We start from the raw sequence: 23,726 nt of genomic DNA, 5'->3' as shown, positions 1-23,726 counted from the left end.
GCCAAATATTTGTACAAAAAAAAAAAATTCTTGCTGAACCAATGTAAAATCCTGCAATATCCTTGAAGTCCAAATGACTTCTATGTCACAGACACAGAAGTATTCATGCGGTATTCACTGAAATACCTGGAACTGACTTCTTGATAAAAATATGCAAAATACAGGTGACCCTTAGAGATTTGAACTGCATGGGTCCACCTGCATGCAAGTTTTTTTCAATAAATACGTACAATACTGTAAATGTATTTTCTCCTCCTTATGATTTCCTCAATAACACTTTCTTTTCTCCAGCTTCCTTTATTATAAGATTAGGATATATAATGCATATAATGTATAAAATATGTGTCAGCCAACTGTTTATGTCATCAGTAACGCTTTGGGTCAACAGTGGGCTATTATCAGTGGCTACATTTTGGGGGAGTCAAAAGTTATATGCAGATTTTTGACTGTGCAGGGTCAGCGCCCCTGACCTCCTCCTGTTCAAGGGACAACTATAAACTCTATATAAGTTGCCATAAAGCCCTTCAGTAACACAGTTTAAAACCCTTTAGATCACTTTAGGGGAAAAAAAAACAGCTTCCTTTTACATGAAACCACCTGTGCCTGATTTATTTTTAACCCACCACTTCAAAGAAGATAACCTTTTAGCTCACCACTCCAATTTTTAACATCTAATTGTTTTCTAACATAATAAAGATTTTTACATCCAAAAAGGCTAAAAAATACATGGGTAGTTTTTAATGTACTGTAGATACTTATATTCTATTTGAAATTATAAATAAAGCTTTTCTACTGTTAGTAATGACAAATCCAGTGGTTTCTTATTTTTATTGTGTAGTAATATGAAATAGACTCTCTAACATTTTCAAAGGGAGCTGTTAAATCATACTAACTGCTAAAACTACTGTTTTAGAACTAGAAACTCACATTAAAGTTATGGAAAAAGAGCATCAGTCAAATGGCCCTAAAATAGATGTGCTGACTCCATAGCGAGGCCTCCTCAGGAACAGAGCAGTGTGGGACTGACTGTTACTCAGATCCTGAAGGTGAGCCAGCAGACTCAGTTCTCAGGGTCATACCCTTTGATCTCTCTACTGCCAGTAATGCAGAAAGAACTCAATAGATGGTGAAATAAAAGGCTTATTTAGAGAAAAGAAGACTGGACAAGCATCCATGAGATTTTTGTGGGGTTTTCCATCTCAATAGTAAAAGGTCATATTAAAGCAATTGGTAATCCATTAACATAAGCTGCAATGACTAAGAAACAGTGTTCCTGGAAGTTAACGAAACAAGTTTGATTCCAGACTCCTTTTAAATCCGCACTGAGAAGAATTATTTTCAACAGCCTAACCCAACACAATTCCTGTTTACAATTTCTCAAATATATTCTCGGAGTTTGAAGAGAATTATAAATGAGAAAATGCTCACAAAAAAGTGCCTATTACACTCCTAACATGGTAAGTACTGAACAAATGCCAGCTAGCTAGCAGTAATGACAGGATCCCCCATCAGCATCACAGGTTTGACCCCAACGGTGTAAATGACTCACCTGTGCTCCAGGCTGCTGGGATGCCTGGCCACTAGCACCTGTGCTCATTGGTAGTTTAAGAACATGTTTTTACTGACAGGCAGATTGAGACATTATTCCTGTAAGAGCATACACGAAACTAGTTTATTTTTCAGAACCTTTTGGTCAAGCCCCTTTAGTCCTCTCTCCTTGGCCTTCACTCACTAGGGCTACATCTTAGAGAGAGGTTAAGAAAAACTGTTTTAAAAATCATATTCTTATATTCTCCTCTCAAGCCTGGTAAGTTGGCCAAATTTTCCTTTTTTAGTAAGGAAGAGAACCAGACTCTACAGCATTCCTAATGCCCATGTTATATTAGCATATACTTTTATTTCCTTTATTGATGGCTTATTCTAAATTACACTCACAGTAAAGGGGGTTTAGGGCAACCGGTGATAGAAGGCTATTAAGTCCATCCCAACACATCCATTTTCCAGAAGCTCTTTTTATGACTGCAATACAGTTGAATTATGTCATAATTCCTCAGGAGAACCATCCATCAGAAGTCATTCATGGCCTGGCCGGGCATGGCTCAGTGGTTGAGCGTTGGCCTAGGATCCAGGCGATCGCAGTTCAATTCCCAGTCAGGGCACATGCCAGGGTGGTGGGCTCCATCCCCAGTCAGGGGCATGCAGGAGGCAGCCGATCAATGACTCTCTCATCATTGATGTTTCTATCTCTCTCTCTCCCTCTCCCTTCCTCTCTCTGAAATCAATATATTTAAAAAAAAAAAAAAAGTCATTCATGTTCTTTCCTCCAAGGAAATGGACAGTCTTTAGAATATTAAACGCTGGGAATGACTGTCGCTAAGGATCACATGAACAAAAGAATGAAGAAGTCCATGCGTGCGGAGCACCCTGCTCTGACCCCAGGCACGTGGAGGGGAGCCCTGCGAAGCCCGGCTCACCTGAGAGGAACACAGAGCCCTCACCAACGTCAACCATTTTCAACATTTCGCCATATTTACTTCATTTCCCCTCTCCATTTTTTTTTTAAATAAACTTTTTACTTTGCATTAATATAAAATTTATAAGAAAGGTACAAACATAGCAGAGTTCCCATATACATGTCATCCCAGTTTGCCCTAATGTTAATGTCCTACATAACCATGACACATTTGTCAAAACTGGGAAATTAACATTGGTGCACTACTGTTAACTACACTCCAGACTTCAATTACTGATGCCCATCCCCCCAACTCTATTTTAAAACAAATCCCAGATATCGCAATGTTCATCCATAAATTCTTCAGGATACATCTCTAAAATGTCAAGCCACCCTTTCTGCTGCCCTTCATAAACTGTCACATTATTCCATTATGTTAAAAATGAGTGATACACACAGGTAACGGCTGAGAAATGTTGATATATTCAGCTAGTGATGAACAAGAAAGAATTATGGCAACTTTTGACATAGCCCTGGACATAGAAAAATTCATGCCATAAAAAAGGGCTCTTAATTGAAATAAGGAGAAAAAAATGCATGCGTGTAGTGATTTTGAAAGTCATTTCAGAGGAAGTTCCAAAATAACCAATAAATAAATAACAAACAAATAAATATAGAAAACATTTAGTTTGCAGATCCAGGAAATAACATAATATATACCTCACAATTACATTTTTCTTAAAATAATAATAGTCTTCAATGAAAATTACTCATTAAAATTACACTTAAAATAAAACCCCAGGAAGAAATGATAGTGGGCCTAAGAATAAAAACACAGGTCTTGGCCCAATCTTCATTATTAAAACCAAGAACTAAACTCGTTTCCTTTAGAAGAGAGCACATCACTTTCTGACTCACACACTAAATTTCCTGGCAGGCATTTCCCATGTGCTAGCCAGTTCTTAAATTCAACAGGTCAAAATCCAAATCCATCTCATACACAACCTCTTCCAGGAAGCTCTAACCAATTTCTCAATCAGATGCTCTCTCTCCAGTCCAATATTTACTCCTGAAGAGTGGAAGAGACCCAAGAATGTCAAACAGTTCACCTTCCATTAGGCACCTGGGCCTTTACTCAATTATTGCACTTATTTGTCTCCTTCTATCTTATTCATCTTTCCTATGCCCCAAAATTCTTACTCATCTGCATAATACCAAAAGTACCTACCGCAATCCAGTGCACAAAAATGCTACTCAATATATGAGTTTCAAATTGAAATAGGAAAGCAAATTGAGATATTATTTGCAGTAACTCAAATGTTCTTGATAAAAGAATACTAATTTAGAAAATTCTGTTGAATCTAGTCAGCCGGTAGTATCACACCTCAAATTTGGACTACATATCACATAAACCGCATGATCAGAATTACAACAAAAGAAGTAACGAATGCAAACACTCACCTGCTACCACATGTATTACTCAGGCGGGTAGCTGAATAATCAGTGCTTAATAATCCTACAACGAAACAATCAGGTTGTCACTGGCTGAGGCAATGACTTACTTACCAGAGGTATGGGAAAATGTGTTGCATACTGCAGGTGTCGCAGGAGATCATAATTAGACGGAAAAATTAACTCTCTCGGTTTTTCTCTCTTCAGCAACTTCTCACCATTAACTGACATTCTTCTGCACAAGGAAGGGTTGACATTCTCACAGGACTCTCCAGGCATGGGAGAAAAAATCTAAGTCATGTAAAACAAATGTTGGAGATTGTAAATGAAAGAAAGCAAAGCCAAAACCCAGAGCTGCATGTAAAAGCTTCAAACACACAAGACATTCTATAATACCCTTTCCTTATTTAACCACTGAGCAAAATATATGCAGAAATTTTGTTAATTTCGACAAACTTCATATTCCGATCAGGAGGAAGCTGTGGCCATTATCCCCCATTTTGAAGATGAGACCCTGACAACTACAGACACGAGAAATGTGCACAGCTATATTTCCTGGAAGGCTGGAGATGAAAGCAGACTTATAGGTAAGTATTTTCCTTTTAGGGCTACATTTCTCAAAAAACACATGCACTGAAATAACTACCTAATAAAGCTAATGAATAACAAAGGTTTTAGTCTGTACCCCAAACAATATTTCTGATAAAGAGTTACTCATTAAGACCCATGGGGAAGAACACATAACTACACTTAGATAAAGGGAAAGAATGTATAGTAAGTTCAGAGCCAGGAAAACTATTATTTAGAAGCTAAACACATACACAGCATAAATGAAAAATACTATCCAGCAAATCAACATGAACTGTCCTGATAAAACTAACTACTACATTCCTTTATTCCTGCAAGATGATGATCTTAAAACGCGTTAACGAGGAAGAGAGGAGGCAGTGCCGCCAAAACTGAGGATGAACGGAAAGACGACAGCTGCAGAGCTGATCAACTGCACCCTAGGACAGAACATACTAGGGTCATATCTATGTCACAAGGACACAGGTCATTCCAGTACCCAGGCAAGAGACAGAAAGACAGAAGCAAGCTGGGGGAAGGGTGAGGAGGGGTTAATAGTCAATAAGAATTCAAAGGCTGACCCTATTGGAAATTTTGAACCAGTCAGTTTTAAAGTCACTCTTGTCTCCTTCATCAAAACTATTAGTAGTTCCTGAGTCAATGCCCGTATGTGCCTTAATAGTCTGTCGCTGACGATGGCCAGGGAAAGAAAGTCACATGGTGAATGCTCATTAAGAAACTAAAGCTCAAGCATGACAGGAACATTTTTAACTACCCTATTTCCTCTCCTCATGGTTTTTCACAAAATAAAGAAGTTTTAAGATAAGCATTGCTCTGTAAAGTCACACTCTTTGTCCTCATGATGAGAAAGATTTAACTTCCATGATATTTTAAAGGAAGAGCATACGAACGTCCTGATAAAAGCAGGCTGACCATAATTTCCTTCTCTGGGCTATTCCCAGTCACGTGCTCACCAACTTTTCTTAGGAAGAAAAACCTAAGAGTATATCTAAGATATAAAGTACCTTGATATCCAAGAATAAAAAGGAAAAACGAGAAACAGAGAAAAAGTCTAAAAAAGGTCAAGTAGCTTTAGTTTTCTCACCCTACATAACTTCTACTGTGGACAAATTTGGAAACATAAGTATTTACATTAAAGAAATATATATTTTTAATTCCTGTACCATTTAGTCACCAAATCTTAAGAGTATAAACTATGAACCAATGTGTGCCATTCTAATGTCAGGTTTTTGAATGACAAGTATAGGTGCTATTTTTAAAAATATAATATTATATGCTTAAACTCTCACAGAACCAATATGAAGCTTTATTTTTAAGGATCTGTCACCATTTTCTACACTTTCCCATCACCAACTTCGTGGTTTTTGCCTTGAAAATTTCCATAAGTATCTGGAACAATGTCCAAAATATCAGAAATTGGCAGAAAGTTATAAAGTCATACTCACAGCATAAAATAATGTGTTGAAAAGAACAACTTTAAAACACTTGAGAAACACAGACTCAATTTTTCATTAACTGAAATGAAAACACGATGTGTTAAGACTAAGAAGAATTTCCCATTATGTATGAGAGAGCAATATAGGTAACAAACAGTATACACTGGGGAAGATGCCCCTCAGAATGAAAACTGAACCAGAACTTAAGGAACAAAACAAGTCCAAGTTTGAGGTACAACGTTAAAGGAAAACGGGATGGGAAACACACAGAACTGGAAGCGTGTAATCCCCACCCAAGGAAAATGCTGTGGCTGTCAAATCTTCTCACTGATCACTTTAGAGCAGCCAAAAGAAAACCCTGGAAGATGGGAATTATAGTCCACCCGTTTTTTGAGTAGGGAGTACGGATACATGAGCTTTGTAACAAGAGAATACAATTAAGAAGTGATCACCCTTCTATCAGGAAATACTCCCTCTGAGCAGGGCAGAGCAGAGGTGGGGCAGCAGGCACACCCCGCAAGGCCATACCTCCATCTTCACATCGTGGTCCTTGGGGTAGTGCTCCTCAGCATTTTCTCCAGCAGGTGACCGGGGCCGCGTGGAGGCAGTGACAGACAGGTCTCCCCGGGATATGAGGGTGCACATGTAGGCATCATGAGAGAAGACATCGTGCCGGATGAACTCACAGAAGAGCAACACCAGGTTCACAAACTCCACCTTCTCACATTCACTGTTGGGATCCGCTGTAGAAAAACAGCACCATCAAGAATTCAGTCCCCTGGACTCCGTGAAAATATAAATTAAAGAACAAAACTAAACAATTGCCTAGGCTTAACAATAATATATTCACCACTTTTCATAATTTTGTTTTTTACAAAATCAATGATTATTGGAAAACTTCCATGAGGCACTATATTGTTTCGTATAGAAATGGCACAAGTTTAGACTATCCCACTGTAACTGAAAAATACTATTCAGTATGCGAAGTACAATTTCAAGTTTAAAGAATAACCATTTAAATAATAACATAAACACCCAAAATTTCAGGTTAAAAACAAAAACAAAGACCGAGACTGCTGTCTTCCGGTTTTATCACTAAAACCAGCTCGTGGCTGTTTTTACAGTTTGAATGTCTGTGTATTTGTGGGCATGTTGTGCACGTTTTCAAAGGAGACTTCACAACAGAACCACAATTCAAATGATATTGGGGAAAAAAAGTGAGCCGGATCCACTGAAAAGAAAAAGAGAACAAACAGGAGCTCTTCAGTCATTTTTAAATTCATAACCAGTCTATTTAACTTACATTATGACTTTTAATCTTGTAACTGCACTCTAAACTTTGTATCTGTACCTTTGGGAGGTTAAAAGGGTTAAAACTGACCCTGCAAAGCTCAACCCCAGGTCCATCACACTGGCGAACACTGAGACAAACAGACGGATCCAGGGAACAGCAAACTCAGTTCCCTAAACCTCACGCCCAAATGTTGGCTCAAACCCACCACCACATTCAATACAGCAGCCTCTACATGGAGAAACAGCTTTCTCTGACAGAAAATGGGATCCAGAACAAGCAAAGGCGGAGAAGTGTTTCCCACAGAGAAAACAGGACTGGGACAGGACAAGGAAGCCAAGGGTAAACGTGCGTCTCAACCCCCAGGACACAAGGTACGTTAGAGCTGCTAACTTCCACTGCTGACAGTATACTTTCTAACCAGTACCTCTTCTTCCTGCTTCACGTTCCGTGTTTCATTTCATTCCCTACATTCCAACCACCAGATTGACTCCAGCTGTCTCTTCCTCTAGCCTCAACCAGACACCAAATAACTAAAAGATCCTCACCCCAGGCGTCACTCAACCCCCTTCTCAGGAGTTGGAAGCAGGACTATTTTTCGCTGTTTAATCTCTTTCTTCTTCACAAACATCTCCCATCCCCTCCCAGCCCCTCTTTCTCTCCCTTTTCTATCACTTTTCACTTTTTGCCATTTTTCTGTTGATCTACCCTAAGACCCACCTGCTGTACTCTGACATACAAAAGCCTCAGAATAAGATCAAGCCCACTTAGCTCATACACATGAATTTTTTTAAGGGCCCACCCAGAGTATGAACCCACTGGGTGGTTTGTTCTCCAAATCTTCAACTTGCCACCAACTACAGGATAAAAGACAGAAAAAGGACGTAAGATGACATGAACATCTGAGAGAGTTGGCAAGCAGCCAACCATCTTTACAGATAATTTCCTTGTATCTAGGACCTGGTTATAAAGTACTGTTGTTTGATTCCCACCCCCAGCCCACCTTTTAAGATCCAAAGTTACAAAATAAGAAATTTAGAAAACAGTTTGAAAAGAGAAAATTCCAAATCACTATATACAGTGGAAGACCACAGGACCTTAGCTTCTCTGTTTTGGTCAGAAAGATCTAGAAAGGGAGAATTAGTCCACTAAATATAAAGGAAGGAGGCGCTGTATTATTAAGAAATTTTATGTCTTTGAAGTTCACCTGATTTTAAAATTGCACAAAAGTCTCCATTAAAAACATGTCATTAAAATTTTGCTCAGTAAAATACAGATTATATTCAATGCCGAGAACTTTTGATAAGGTGCAAATAAGAAAAAAAGAAGAATCAGCTAAAAAAAAAAAAAAAAAAAAAAAGATCATTCTCTTATTTAAAATAAGCAAAGAGATTTACTTACACAATGAGGGGGCCTGTGTATCTAAAAACCTTAGCAGGACATTCTGGAAAACAGGCAAACTAGATCCAGCAAGAGATGCTGAAGAAATGGACTCCTTCTCATCTAAGACCTCTGACTCCCCACATCTCTAAGATTAAAAACAAACAAGCACAGTCAATTATAAAGAGCAAGTATAGTCACGAGTCATGAATTTGTTAGTTTTTTTAACATTTAAGTTCTCAGATAAAATGTAAAATTAAGATTTCTGTATGTATTTGTGGGCCATGCATAGTAGGTAAAATATAACTTTTAAAAGTTTAGGAAACTACCCCAGAACAATTGAAATGATTTCAAACAATACTCCTGAAAAACATTATTCATATGAATTATAAACTCTGCACAGTACTGTATGAGTATCCATTAAATATACAACATAGTACAAAATAAACCACTCATTATTCCTGTAGAAACTGCTAAAAATAATTTGAGGCTGTCATCATTTTTAAATAGCTCATGTTTAACTGTGTTCCCCCAAGAAATATTTGGGGATGTTTTACTGCGTATGATTCCTTCATGCTGTGTTTGTTAGGTGGGTGAATTTACCAGCGTGTGGGGAAGTGTGGCGCAGAAAGAGAGAGCTAACGTAATTTCTCCAATAAAATTCCTCACTTAGCACATTTCACCAATAAGATCTCTCAGAATCTCTGGGAATCCCCCCCAGTTCCTGAAACACACCTAGAGAAGCTACTCAACTTCTGCATTCTTAACAAAGAACTTACTGCCCTGGCTGATATGGTTCAGCTGGTGGTGCATCCGGTGCACCAAAAGGTTGCCAGTTCGATTCTTGGTCAGGGCACATGCCTAGTTTGTGGGCTCAATCCCTCATAGGGGTTGTGCAGGAGGCAGTCGATCAATATATCACTCTCACATCGGTTTTTCTCTCTCCCCCCATCCCTTCCTCTCTTTCTAAAAATCAATAAACTATTCTAAAAAAATAATTTTTTTAAAAAAAGACAGAACTTACTAGAAGCCCAGAAAAGAAACAGTTTTGAAGCAGATCCTTTTTTTCTATTCTCTTCGACATCCCTTTGATCCTTAGTCTTTAATATTGTTATTATTAAAATATTTCTCCAAGCAGCCTCTTTTTACAAAGGTTAAATTTTGAAAATGGTAATGTTTATTAGAAATCAATTATCTTAATCATCTCTGAAAGAATACATCTACATCTATTAAAATTACAAAATAATCTATGTGTGAACCTCTTCTGAAAGTGACTGCGTGTGTGTGTGTGTGTGTGTGTGTGTGTGTTCTGGGACACACGGGGGGCAGGGAAGGGAGAATGACGACAACAATTCAGAAGCAACAATGAAATCTGAGAAATTCAAATTTAGTTACTGAAGTTTAATCACTTCAATTCACTGTAGAATAGTCTGTCTATTCATAAACTGTAGGAAAAAAGCAATGAAACACTTTTCCTAATTTGCACATTGTAAAATAGCCTCAAGTTTTACACCTTAACATAAATATCTTCAAGCCCCAATTTCAACAACATGATCTTTTATCTGGGGAACAGTGTTCTCCTAACAGAGATGTTAATGACAATATTCTTCCTCTTTCATTTTTTAACAGCTTCATAGGAAGTAGGTGCATTATCATTAACACAGAGCCAGCTGAGTGCTCATCCATTCACGCAACATTTTCTGAGCATCTACTATGCACTGAGCACTATTCTGGGTGCCAAAGTCCTCGCTGGACGGGGGGGGGGGGGGGGGCAGGTCCCTGCTGTCAAGTTTACATCCTAGAAGTGGACAGACATTAAACAGTAAGCCAGTGAGGAAAGCAGAACAGTGATGTGAGAAGAGTGACTGAGGAGTGGTGGGTGGTGTATGGAACACCCTCCTGAGGAGGTGGCATGTGTTGAGCTGGGAATGCTACAAAGACAGTGACACTTTCTGAAACAGAAATGGTAGAAAGAAAATGGCCATGCGAAAAATTGGGGAGCAGGGTATGCCACCAGAAGGACCAGCAGGAGCAAAGACCCAAAGAGAAAAGAGAGTTTGGAGTGATGGAGGGACAGGAATACCAGGGTGGCTACAGTCGTGTATGTCCGGGTGAGAGAGGTGGGAGATGGAGGGAAAGGCAGGCAGGGCAGCTTGTGAGGCTCTGGGGCTACGTAGGGAGCAGTCACAGAGTTTTAGTAAGGGGACAATGTGATGATCTGTTTCCACTTTGAAAAGATGGCTCTGGCTAGAGAGAGACAAGGTAGGAGACCCTGCAGGTGTCCAGGTGAGAGATGACGGGGCCTGGTCAGATTATCACACCTTCTCCACAGCTGCCCCTACAGGATCTCACAGGCACAGAAGGCAGCTCACTCAAAGGTCTTCCCTTCCACAAAAGCTAATGTTTATGAAGCTATTTGTTTTCCCATTATAACCTACTGCTGACACTTTAATTGCTTTCTCTGGGGCAAGAACACAATCTCAAAAAATAATATAAATTCATCTCTATAATTTCATAGGCACAAAGTATGTCTGGTTCCACTAAAATATTATGTGGCTTTAAAATTCAAAACATAAAAATGCAAACACAAACATACATAATACAAGACATATACAGGTGTGTATGTATATATCTTACCCTCACAAAGGGAAGTTTCTTTGCTCTTACTTAGGTATTAAAGTTTTATTTTAAAAGATAATTAAGTTAGTTCAGGATATAAACTATTGGCTCATTAGAGGGAGCCTGCTATGAAGTCCTTACAGGAATTTGTATATTCTCCCTTTTTCCTTTAAAAGAAAAAAAATAGTATAATAAAGATAAGAAAAAAGAATCCTTCCCAAAACATTATTTTTAAGTGATGGCATTCAACAAGCAGACAGGAAGCAACCTACCTCGGCCTCGATTTCCGCTTGCCGCTTCTCCAAGAGTTTCGCCACCGCCATCGCCCTGTGCTTGCCGGACCGTTTACAGCTCACAGCCCACTCGCACAATAGCGTCACCACAGCTTCATCATTGGGGGCGACCTGATGACCAAGAAAAATGGGCACCAGCCAGATCAAATGAGCTTCGCCCAATGAGAGTCAGGAAAAGCAAGCAAAGCAGTACCTAAAGCTTGAACACTTTTTCGTAGTATTTTATCAGTCATTTTAGAAAGTGTTTCCAAATCTTTTGTAACTGAAATTAAAAAAGTAAAACTTGAGTCATAAGGAAGGGAAGCATACACTTAGAACAGGTGAATCTGTGACAATTCCAAGAGAATGAGAATTTTACGTGCCTTCACTTAGATGGGATGATAAACTAGCCCATGAATTCTCCAGAACTCAATTTCAAAAGCAGCCAGGAAGGGAAACAGACCACCGAATATCCAGAACAGCTGTTACCAAGCCCAAGCACTTCGCTCCACAGTTGATCCCCTCAGGCCCTCACTCACAGTTTCACTCAATTATCCGAACTAGCCAGGTTATCAAATCACCCAGTCCAATGAGGAAGTGGAAGAAAACAAAGGGGGGGGGGGAGTAGCGGGCAGGACTGCTAATCAAAGATCCACTGCATCAGAAACAACATATATGAAAAATGACAGTCAAAAATATCAAAATGAAACAAAAGTTATAAGCAGACGCAGTTAACAGGACAGCAGCCTAGGTCTATATAGGGCGTGGCATGGCCACCAGAACTATCAGCTGTAGCGGCCATGGCCTATCAATGGGCACCACAGACTGAGGATGAGAGGAGTCCAATATAAGCCTCAGGGACCCAAGTGACATGAATTAGTGGGAAGACAGACAAGAGGAGGTAAGTCAGCAGGGGATCATCCTTCCATGGAATCTGGCCTTCCCTCTTGGAGGCCCCACGCCCACCAATGCAACATCAACTGCAAGCTTTAATATTTGCCCAACTGTGTGAACACAATGCCAAAGAACAAGACAGTCAGTGTTAGCACTTATGTGCTATGAGATATTCTTAGCATTTTAGAATCCATGCACTCAATGGAGATTGTGATAGCTATAAGCACATTCCCTAGAAGGGTACACAGGGGTGGGCAAAAGCAGGCTTACAGTTGTTTGTATGGAAAATACTAACACAAGGATAAATAATAATACAAGAATAAACTATATTTCACCTACTCAAAACTGTAAACCTGCTTTTGCCAACCATGTATATGCATGTGTGTATTCTCACACACACACACACACACACACACACACACACACACACACATTTAGCAATGTAATGTTCCCAGTGAACTCTGGGAAAACGTCCAAGAATCTCAAGATAAGAATCCCTGATCAACTTTTAGACACTAGTAAACAATAAGTGAACAATTCAGATAATAAAAGTCAGTTTATTCCAAGATTTTTACTCATCCTACCCTAAATTTCATTAAAAACATCTTGACTTGAAACAAAAGCAAAGAAATGTTAAGTTACCTGAGGCGGATATTTCAAAAGGACCTCTGGGTCTCTTGATTTAAAATAAGAGAAAAATTCAATTAAAATATACAAAAGCTGAACATAACATTTTAAAAAGAAAGCGAACAGGGAGGAATTCCCACCTGGATTCAATCTAATCCAGAGAAAAGTAAAAATATAAGTCAGTCAGATGAAGCACCACACGCTTACATTGAGAATACTGAAGAGAAGGAAAGTTGCCCTAAAATACTGCGAACAGTTTTTAAAAAATGAATCTAGTAAGTAATGTGTGTAGTATCCACATTTAAACAATTTTTTACTATTCTCTGCATCGTAAAAATCAGATGAAGATATGCCACAAAAGGATAAACAGCTGACTTACCCAATTAAAATGATAGGCTCTGCTTGACCTAGAGATGTATCGAAAAGAACACATAAAGGGAAAGACTTCTCTTTAACACATCCAGATATGACCACTGTTTTGGAGTCATATCCTAGGAGTCAATTCACTTCCAGAGCACGTGCGAAGTACCCATGAGAAGGTATGTGCTGGGAAACAAAAGTTTAAAAGATGTGGTCCCTGTTCCCCAAAAGTTCACAATGTAGTGGGAAAAGCAGAAAAGTCAACTAATCATGAAGCAACGAGGTGTTCATAGGGTGGAGATGGGAGTAACCAGTCTCATTGTCTGCACCTGCCATAACCCAGAGGCGATAAGCATCCAACTGTCCCAGCTTACAGACATCTGGGCGCTTAACCTGAAGACAGGCCTGCAATCAACCTGCAGTTCTAGTCTCATTTTGTGATTGCTAGGAATTCAGTGAATTGGGAAAATCAGAGGAAAATGCTGCTCACAGACTGCACTTCCAAAATTTTATCACAGAAATTTTCCTGTCTTCCTATCAATTGTGCCCATAAAAAGTTATACATCTTACAATCTATTTTGAACCTAAAAGTATTTTCCCATACTGTCCAGATTCCAACAGTGCCAAGTCCACTCCTTTCTGAATATCAAACAGCCCATCAAACAATGCCACTCTTTCCTCAGGAAACTGGATTGGTGAGGAGGCAGGAAGAGGCAGGTTCTGTGTCGACTTTAAAAGACACAGAAGATACTACAAAAGAGGTTTTTACAACAACTTATACTAACTTCTCAGAAGATCATACTGGAGTCAGGTCATATTATACCAACTTGAAAGCAAGCTAACTCTGTGATGTGAATAATTACACATTTATATACTTGTGAAATAAAGCATTTCTTTAGTTCTTCATTATTTAAAAATGTTATAAAATAAATTTTTACAACTTTAGCATTACTTTTCAAGATAACACCCCATTCAAACCTCTCCCCCCCATTTACTATGAAGTTTTGGTCCACATTTTAAGTGGATTTACCACTAATTATTAAAAAAAAAGAAAGGAATATTTTATTTATTTGACTCTCAACACCAGTTCCAGGGTACATCCCATCAGATATGTTCAACAAGAATACAGACACCCATGGCTCACGCACCCCACCTACCAATGTCTTGTCCCTTCCCCCACCACTCTGCACCAATCATGTGTTAAAAAATCAGTAAAGGGTGGCAGTATCTTACAAATTAATTCAAGTAACTGTCAACAGGACATCATGATTTGAACTATGTAAGCTGCAATGCATTTTCTTCCTAAAAACAGATTTCTAAAAATATTAAGCTCCCTTTTTTAAACCAATAATTGTTTAAGAGAAATTTAATAAATATTATTTTAACATAACAACTTCAAGGCAAAAACTTAAGGTAAGGTAGTAGTTCAGGACATGAACTAAACAGGCCCTGCCTTCAACAAGATATAGATTCAGTGGGACGGGCACACATGTATATAAGTAATTTAGACTCATAAAAAAGAACACAGAAATTATCTAAGACAACATTCACCAGGAGCAGAGAGGCAACTAAGGGAACCATTAGATGTTTCTTTTAGGAGGTAGCTTTTGAGAAATACCTTAAAGAATTAAATTTCAAAACAGAGATGAACAAAAGCAAAAATAAAGTATGTGGCAGGCAGAACAATGCCCCCACCCCAAATACGTCCACATCCTAACCCCAGGACCTGTGAATGTTACCTTAAATGACAAACAGGACTTTTGGACTGTGAATAAGCTGAAGATCTTGAAAAGTAGGGATTTATCCTGGATTATTCTGGGGGCCCCAAAGTAATCACAGGGGTGCTTATAAAGGAAAGGGGGTGTCAGAGAAAGAGATATGACAAAAGAAGCAGGAGTGAGACTAAGGGAGGCACTTGAAGATGCTCGCTGTTGGCTTTGCCAATGGAGCAAGGGAACACAAGCTAAGGAGTGCAGGTGGCCTTCAGAAGCTGGAAAACACAGGAAATAACTGTCCCCGGAGCCTCTGGAAGGAACACAGCCTGACCCACACCTGGGTTGTAGCCCAGTGAGATCATAACCTCCAGAACTATAGGACAACAAATTTGTGTTAAGTGGCTAAATTTCTGATAACTTGTTACAGCAACAATAGAAAGTTAATTCTAAGTAGTTTTAAGCAAACACATAAAACGTGGAAAACATGGTTATGGTTCAAGGAATTACAGGACCAGAGGACTACTGGTTAAATGGCAAATATGGGAAGGCCACAATACAAGATTAAAAATGTGGAAAAAAGTTCAATGAAAGCATTCTGAAGAAAAGTACCATGAAATTGACAGTATCCTCACTCATTCATCTACTTACTAATTCATTCAATAAATATGCATTTATTGAAATGCATATTTATCTTCTGAGCACTAACTTCCAACCACAGGTAGCAGTGGTAGTAATAATAATAAATAGATTCCCATGTATTACTCTGTAGGAATAAAATTCGGTACTTCCCTTGCAGGTGTAATCTCTACTATATAACAAGAGTCTTAAAAGTTCATATTATTTGCTCCAAAAATTCAATCTCTGAGAATACAGTCCAAGGAAGTTATCTTAAAATAGAAAGATATGGGTGCTCCAGACCTCAGTGAAGAGTGTTACCAGAACACACCCCATCCCAGCCCCAAGAACTGACAAAGAGTCCTTCTGAAATGTGAAAGAGGTACATAATGGACCAACAAAATAAAAGCAGACTGACCTTACAGGGAGAAAAAGGCCAAATATCTATTTTGTAGAATAGGCTTTTTAGAATATTATTGCTTATTTTAGTCTCAGCACTGATAATTGAACAAAGCAGACACAACAAAAATTAAGAATGGAAAGTTTTTGATTTATATGTAAATCTTTTCATTCGCCTCTAATAAATTTAAAATAAATATAAAATACCATGGTATGGACTAAATCACTTTCAAAGTCACTAAGAGAGGTATCTTGGCAAACTTGAAGGTGGCAGTAGTAGAGGTAATTAGTATTTATTGAGTGCTTACTCGATTTACAGACGCTGCAGTAAATGTTTCAGGAATTATTTATTTTGATCCTCACTTTCTATGAGCTAATTACTAGTATCCCCATTTTGTAGATCAAAAAACTAAGACATAAAGATGTTCAATAACTTGTCCAAGATCACTCAACTAATTAATGGAACTCCTGCCACAACATAACTCTTGGGAAGTGAACTAGATAAGCAGAGCAACACTTGCATGTCAAAAGAACCTGGGATGGTAATTTTGACCCCCCACCCCCACACCCCTTATACACAATGGCCTTTTGTGTGAGCCCCATGCTGCTCTGGACTCTTCTGCCTTCCACCCTTGGTGTTTACAGCCTTAGAGTATTCTGTTCCCTTGTTCTATAATATTTACTTCCATGTAATATGCACCTTTCAAAACATAGCTTCATGGCTCTTAGATTTCCAGCTACTGGCCTCAAATGTCCATTAGGAAGAGGAGATACACCTCTGAGAACTACGGAAGAAAGAGCTTCCCATCTGAACACTACGAAAGGGAGTGAAGTCTTCAGGGGCAGCAGCAGCAGCTTTTTATCCTGGTTTTATAATGCTCAGATGCTGAACAATCTATCCACAGTGTGCACCCCCACTTGTAACTACACACAGGCAAATGGGGTACCCAGAGCAAGAAACTGAGAAAGAGGCTGAGACAGAGAGAAACTGAGCATAGGTTTAAAGCTCAGAGAAAAAGCACTCAAGGGGGTCAAGAAGCTGAGTTCTGGCCCAGCACAAAGATAAGACATGCAGTCGTGGCAATAATATTTAATAGCTATAACTTCCAACCACAGGTAGCAGTGGTAGTAATAATAAAAAATATTTACTGAGCAGCTTCTGGGTGTCTTACTTGTTGTCATCTCTAATCTCAACAACAAATTTCAAAGTAGGTGCTGCTATTCCCATTTTACAGATAACAAAACGGAGGTTCAGAGGTTAAGGTGGCCAAGGGCATGGGGATTAAAAGTGGGAGAGCTACGAGACCTAGTTCCAAAGCCCCCACACTTTCTGCTGCTCCCATCGTGGGTGAAGCAAGGTCACTGGAAGTACAAGGAGCACTACAGTGATATGGAAGTCTTCCAGGTGGGCCACACAGACCCCACTCAACCAGCCACTGCCACCCGGGGTTCCAGCCCTGACTCCTACCTCTCCAGGGACCAGCCAAACCTCTAATCTAATTGACATCACAGAAAACAAAGTCATAAGAGTGAGTTACCAAAGACTTCATTCCGCCTCTAATACTTGCAAGACTAGATGTTCATATGAGGCAGGACGTGCCTTCTTCATGGTTGTATTTTCAGCATCTACCACAGTGCCTGGATACATGGTAGGTTCAATGGATATTTTTAAATAAAAGAATATAAAAGCAAATGTACTGTACGACATGAAACTGAAGGGAAATATGAAGAAGATGATTGGGGGGGTATAATATCTTGTCCCCCTTCCCCCAACATACACATCACTTACTTAACATGGAAAAATATCGGAAGCTATCCAACAGTGAATTAAGTGTAAAACCCTAGAAGCACTTCCATTCCCAATTCAATGAGTCAAGGATGCTGGCCCCAACACTATTATTTCGCATCACCCTAAAAGATTCAGTCAGTGGGAAGAAAAAGGAATAAATATTTGAAAGGCAACATTACTACAGACAACTGGAAAACTTTATTAGAATAAAAGAATTGAGCACCATAGATAGAAAACAAACAGGCAAAATGTGATGGACAATATTAAGCAGAAAACAATCCTGTTAGAGCCTTAAGTGTTCATATCGATATACGTAAATGCCTAGGAAAATATCCAAAGTCTATGGGCCAAAATGAATACTGGTTACTGCTCACAAAAATAGTGAGTATTTATTGCACAGTGTTCCCTGTTCTAATGCTTTCACGCCATCAGGACAGTGGAGTAGACTGAGGTTAAAGGCTGAACAATGCTGAATGTCTCAAAGCTGCTGGGTCAGAGGCCTGAGTCAAACTCAAGCTATCAGGCTCCACAGCAGGGGCTCCAGCAGCCCCCATTCTGGGCAGGAGAGGGGGACAGGGCTACAGGTCATGGGCTAAAAAGGGCTTCTTCATATCAAGAATGTAGTCATGTACTGTGTACATAACAATCACAAGCAGAAATAACTTCTATAATGAGAACAAATAAGAGGATGAATCAACATAGAATTCAAAATCAGTAAGGTCCCTTAAATAACAGCATTGTTCATTGGACTTCACGAACTTGGGACATACCACAGTGGCAAATACTGAAATTATTAATTCTGTTGCAAATGATCATCACTGGGGCTGACATCTACATCTACAGTAAAGACGCTGCAAATGTGAGCAAAGTTGTCATCATAAGGGGGATTGTCACATTTTTCGTTCCTGGGGGAGGGTAGCACAAACCTGATAGATTAAGTCTAATTCACTTCTCACTCAATAACCTAATGGTATCTGAACACTAACCACAGGTCTTGTATTCTTTCACAAACAAAGAAGGGAAAGTAACTGGCACCTACATCTGAAGCAGACTTCCTTCAGAAATTAGAAGATACTTGCTGAGACTGTTTACCATTTTAAAATAAGGAATATTAACTATACTACCTACATTATAAAACAATGCCATAAAAGGGAACAGGGAATATCAGTGACTCATTGCTATAAACCACAGCAAACTTGAATGAAATCAGATACTGAATAAAGAAAGCTCTTTAATCTGAAACTAAAAGGACATGTTTATAAATATAATCAATCACTCTTAGTCACCATTAAACAAAATGGTAACATCAGAATAAAAACATTATTCAGATAACAGCACCAATAAATAAATGGAATACTAAATATAGTGATATTAGCAACAAACATGGTTTGCAGCCTGAGGCACATTATCGAGACCTGGGTGAATTTCAGGAGCTGCACAAGTTAAAACTGGTCTGAGCTGCTAATAGAACACAAGCCTGTTAGACATAGTCACAAATAGTATTTCTAACAGAATCACCTTATAAAGTAATTAGCCTAAGATTGTTAACCACAAGTTCACAAGATTTACTGTTTAAATAAGACATTCATTATTGAAAAATAAAAACAAAAATATACACACACACGCACATATATATATATGAATGATTGTTTTCATATGTACACTCCAAAAGATATTTGGGATGGCCGATTTTTGGTGATGAAAGGGGTATGTTTCCTAGTCTCACATCCTCAGAATCAATGTTGATAACCTTTAGTCCTTGAAACAAACATACACCATAGAAGCAAAATAGACTTCCTTTTTATTCCAAAGCAACAGTTAAAAATAGTACCAAGTTGTGAGAAGAGAGGTAGTTAAGAAAACAAAAATAAAACCATTCCTCTGTGCATTTATATCAACTAATTGTCATTAATTTGCACTGTGCCAAAAAATAAATTTGCTATCTCTCAGTTAAATCGACATTTAAATAATACAAATGAGAAAATAGTTTTGAGAAATATGTAACTGCATGATAACCAGTCATACACTAGATAAATTCTAATCACAAAGTAAATCCCTCTGAAAGTCCTTGAAAAGGGTCTCTAATTCTAAAAATAATCAAAACATTTAAACATAATTCTCAAAAGTCGTCACTGTATGGTTCAAGACTGTACTGCTTGCCTTTCACAAATAATAAAGAGAACATGCAGATGAGAACAAGGGAACTATCAGTTTCTAAAAGATGGTGCTAGGTTGCCCAGCCGAGAACACAACACTCGGCGTTTACTGTTTATCATCTGCTGCCAGCTGAGGTGGATTCTATTAGGAAGGCTCTTGGACAAAGAGAATGACACTGAGGGAGGTGAGTAATTCGTCTGAGGCTACCCAGCTACCTGGCAGCAAAGCCAGGATTCTAATCTGGGTGTGAGTTGGCCTCGAATCTGTGCTGTGCTACAAAGGCCAGACTGCTCAGCTTGAGGATTTGGACTGTCTTCTAACCTATCGTTTACTATGTTAAAACTGTCAAACAAACTTTCAAAAATTAGTTACAGATTATTCCTGAAGAAAAAATGTGCCAATATTAGTATGCAGACACTGTTCAGGGCAACATAAAGGTTTTTCCCTTCTTTTTCTAAAATTACATCTGACACTTGTTTGCTCGGCTTTAGTTACTTCAAATAAACTGAAGAATAGAACGTACTATTTAAGAGAGCCACTCTGGAGCCATTCAGGGTCCAGTTCCTGTCTTCCTGCCAACGAGCTGGCCATGAGCTGGGACAACGCTCTCACCCTCATCCTCTCTAAGCTCTGCTCTCCTCATGTAAAGCTGGGACAAGAAAGTTTAAAGCATGCATCTCACTGGCCAGGGAAAATTAAACATGATGATGTAACACACTTAAAACAGGGCCTAGTGCTTATGAAGTACCCAAAAAAAGGTTGAAGAAGAAAAAAGACTTGCATACATGCTCAAGAACAACGGAGGCTCACCCCAGTCTAAATGGAAGCCTTACTCCCTTCTCAATAGCAGCAAAGTCTAAATTCCAGACACAAAACTTCCCCCGCCACTACGTTAATTGCCCTTCTACTAACAGATTTATTTGAAAACAGAAGATGGTAGCTGCCTGAACGCTTCCTTTGGGTGGCCAGCAGGAAAACCTGTTATGTCTAAGGCACGATGGATTCCCAGAGGCCCATGACAGCACTAACAGCAGCTGTAGTAATTCAGCACAAGGCCTCTCAACGCAAGTCAGGCATGTGTGTTCCTTGTTTGCCTCACTTGTGTTTGTTTGACTCTCTTGAGTCTTGGCTTTACAAAGTGACTAAAATTTTTTCCTTACATTAAGGAAAACAAACAAACAAAAAAACACCCTGAATATTGAGATGAGCAAGATGGCTACCTCACCGTGGATGGGCCGACCCCATCCTCCAGCTTCCCTACCGAGGGTAAAGCCTTTGTGAAAATCAAAGAATGTAAAAAAAGGCCTGACAGATCCCGGCTGCACTTCAGGGATTAGAGGACTGTGTGATGGAGAGCTGGGGGGGGGGGGGGGGGGGTGTCTGTGTGTCTACAGTAGTCTCAAGGGACCACATTCCTTCCATCTCTCCAGAGTTTGTCTCTCCTGAAATACATCATCCATAATAATATTAGCTAGGGTTATGTCTAGGCCCTATAAATATCTAAATGTTTTATTTGCATGATTTCATGTCATCTTCATATCATCAGGAAGTAGAATGCCTTTTTACAAATGAAGAAACATACACTCATCCAGAGTAAGTGAATTGTCCCTAATGTCCCCAAAGAAACGCACTAACCTGCTGGTTTTACAGCTGAGTGCTCCAGTCAGCCCTACTCCCACCTCCACCTGCACACTCTCCCGCAAGTCTGAACCGGCACCACTGGTAACTGACATCATACAGAGACTTCCTACCCTTCCAAGCCAAAGCTAATAGAGGGGTCTCCCTCCAAGTTCACTGTCCCAGCAACATTTTCATGAGTCCTAAAACCAAATTTCATTAAGTATCTCCTCAGGACTTGAGGACCCCAGGCCTGGTGCTACCGGCTGATGATATGCTAGTGAGCAGAAGAAACAGACCCTGACCGGTGGAACTACAGGCTTGCAGGAAGACACACAGGACAAGCCCAGCAGTCACAGAAGCTGAGGCTTCAGGTGGTACATCAGCCACACTGACGCAGACCTGGCCTGGCCCGGAGCCCAAGCCACAGGGGAGTCAGGCACAGGCTCCAGACTTCAGGCCGCCACTCAGATCATCAGCATGAGTGCCTCACAGTTGTTGAGAGAATGCGTCAGTTGTTCAGTGAAGATTCCAAGCATAAAACGAACACAAACAGCAAACATGCAGGTTTCCAGGGGTTGAGGTGTGCTGGTTTTATTGACCAGCAGGAAAGAGGAAATTTTCCAGGGTTTTGGAACCAGCAGGGAAAGGGGACATTTTTCAGGGTTTGGTGTGTGCCAGTTTTGCTGACCAGCAGGGAAAGGGGAAGGCACAGGCTGCTGCTGTCTGACCAGCTCTGCCCAGTATGGCTGGTTCGGCTTTCTCATAACTCAGGAGAAAGTCTGCTTCCTGGGGCTCCAGAGAGAAGTGAGAAAGTTGCATCTTCTTCGCCCCTCACACCCACCTCAGACAAGGAGAGAAGCCATAAGGAAGGAAGTGGTCCAAGGGCTCTGGAGGGCTGAGGGGATACCCCTTGTCCTACTGCTCAAGTGAGGTCACAAGTGACAGGCTCAGTCAGGGTTTGGAACCAGGAGGTCCTCACACCCACACAGTACTCCCTCACATGGATGTGGGGCTTCCCTGCCTCCACCACCAAGAGTAGGAATGGTTCTAAAACACTAAATAGGCAAATGAGTAACTGTTGTATGAAACACATACCAGGACTTGGAAGTTACAGCCATCTGAGCAAACACAACCAGCAGAGCTGTGCCCTGGCCTGCAGAGGGCTGTAAGACTGAGAAAGTTTACACATAAACCTTGATATCCCTGCCCACCCTACTGGCAGCCTGTGCACAGCAGCCCACCACCCATGCACAGTGCATGTCTGGCCGCTGTGTGGATCAACCTCATCCCAGGCATTGACATTTTCACCCCTCACATTCCACTAAATGGAAAACCAAGCGGCACCGACCTAGAATAACTAACATTGAGGGTGTTGAGATCTCTCACACTAGTACTCAAACCCTGACACAGAAGCAGTGGCTGAGGATTTGGGAGGCAGTCGAAAAGGGGGGAGGGTAAAGGAACAATGCATTTCATGTGGCGTGAGCGTGACTGAAAGCAGGCCACAGGCCTGACTCACCCCTGTGCAGTGTCAGCTGCTACTCCCTGTGAAGGCACTCAACCACAGTGCAGGGTGGAGGCCTCGAATCCCTCCATCCCACGCAGCACTGTTTTCAATGGGCTTTCACCAAACACCAAGACATTACACAACAACCCTGAACCTCTGCCCCTCATCCCATCTGGACAGCTGCACTCCGCCTCCCATGAGAGAACGGAGAGAACAGCATTTCTCCTTAGTGGTTCCAGAGAAAAGGGAATCAAGGAGAGTGGAGTTCAAGTTTCCCAAACAGATGTGAGGAGAGAGATTGTGCAATCCAGAGCTCTCAACACACGTCAGCAAAAGCAAACCTCAAACTCACTGCAACTACAGAGGCTATCCCATGTTCTATCATCTGGAACACTGTCTAAGTCCCAGCAAATTATAAAACCAAAAAGGGGAAGTTCATTTTAAAGAAGTGAGATGTGTTTCTGAATACTAACCATACCACTTTACACAACTCCTCCTTACCAGAGAAGTAAAGCTTCCAACATAATACTATATTGGTTCTTCTAGTATAATC

At 40.0% G+C, this 23,726-nt stretch overlaps 1 protein-coding gene across 1 annotated transcript in view; it reads right to left on the bottom strand.

Annotated features, from left to right (window-relative positions):
- The window catches only part of MED12L (mediator complex subunit 12L), a 319,300-nt gene that overhangs the window by 216,061 nt on the left and 79,513 nt on the right, over positions 1-23,726 (bottom strand). Inside the window, exons 13-17 of the mRNA XM_087818088.1 lie at positions 11,491-11,622; positions 8,621-8,747; positions 6,457-6,671; positions 5,053-5,160; positions 4,019-4,195 (exon numbers count right to left, since the gene is read on the bottom strand). Coding sequence (XP_087674214.1) covers positions 4,019-4,195; positions 5,053-5,160; positions 6,457-6,671; positions 8,621-8,747; positions 11,491-11,622 — 759 coding nt within the window. The remainder of the gene's footprint in view (positions 1-4,018; positions 4,196-5,052; positions 5,161-6,456; positions 6,672-8,620; positions 8,748-11,490; positions 11,623-23,726) is intronic.

This window comes from Miniopterus natalensis, chromosome 6, assembly GCF_054644295.1.
Source record: "Miniopterus natalensis isolate mMinNat1 chromosome 6, mMinNat1.hap1, whole genome shotgun sequence".
Taxonomy (NCBI): Eukaryota; Metazoa; Chordata; class Mammalia; order Chiroptera; family Miniopteridae; genus Miniopterus; species Miniopterus natalensis.
This window is presented reverse-complemented; position numbering and strand designations above follow the sequence as displayed.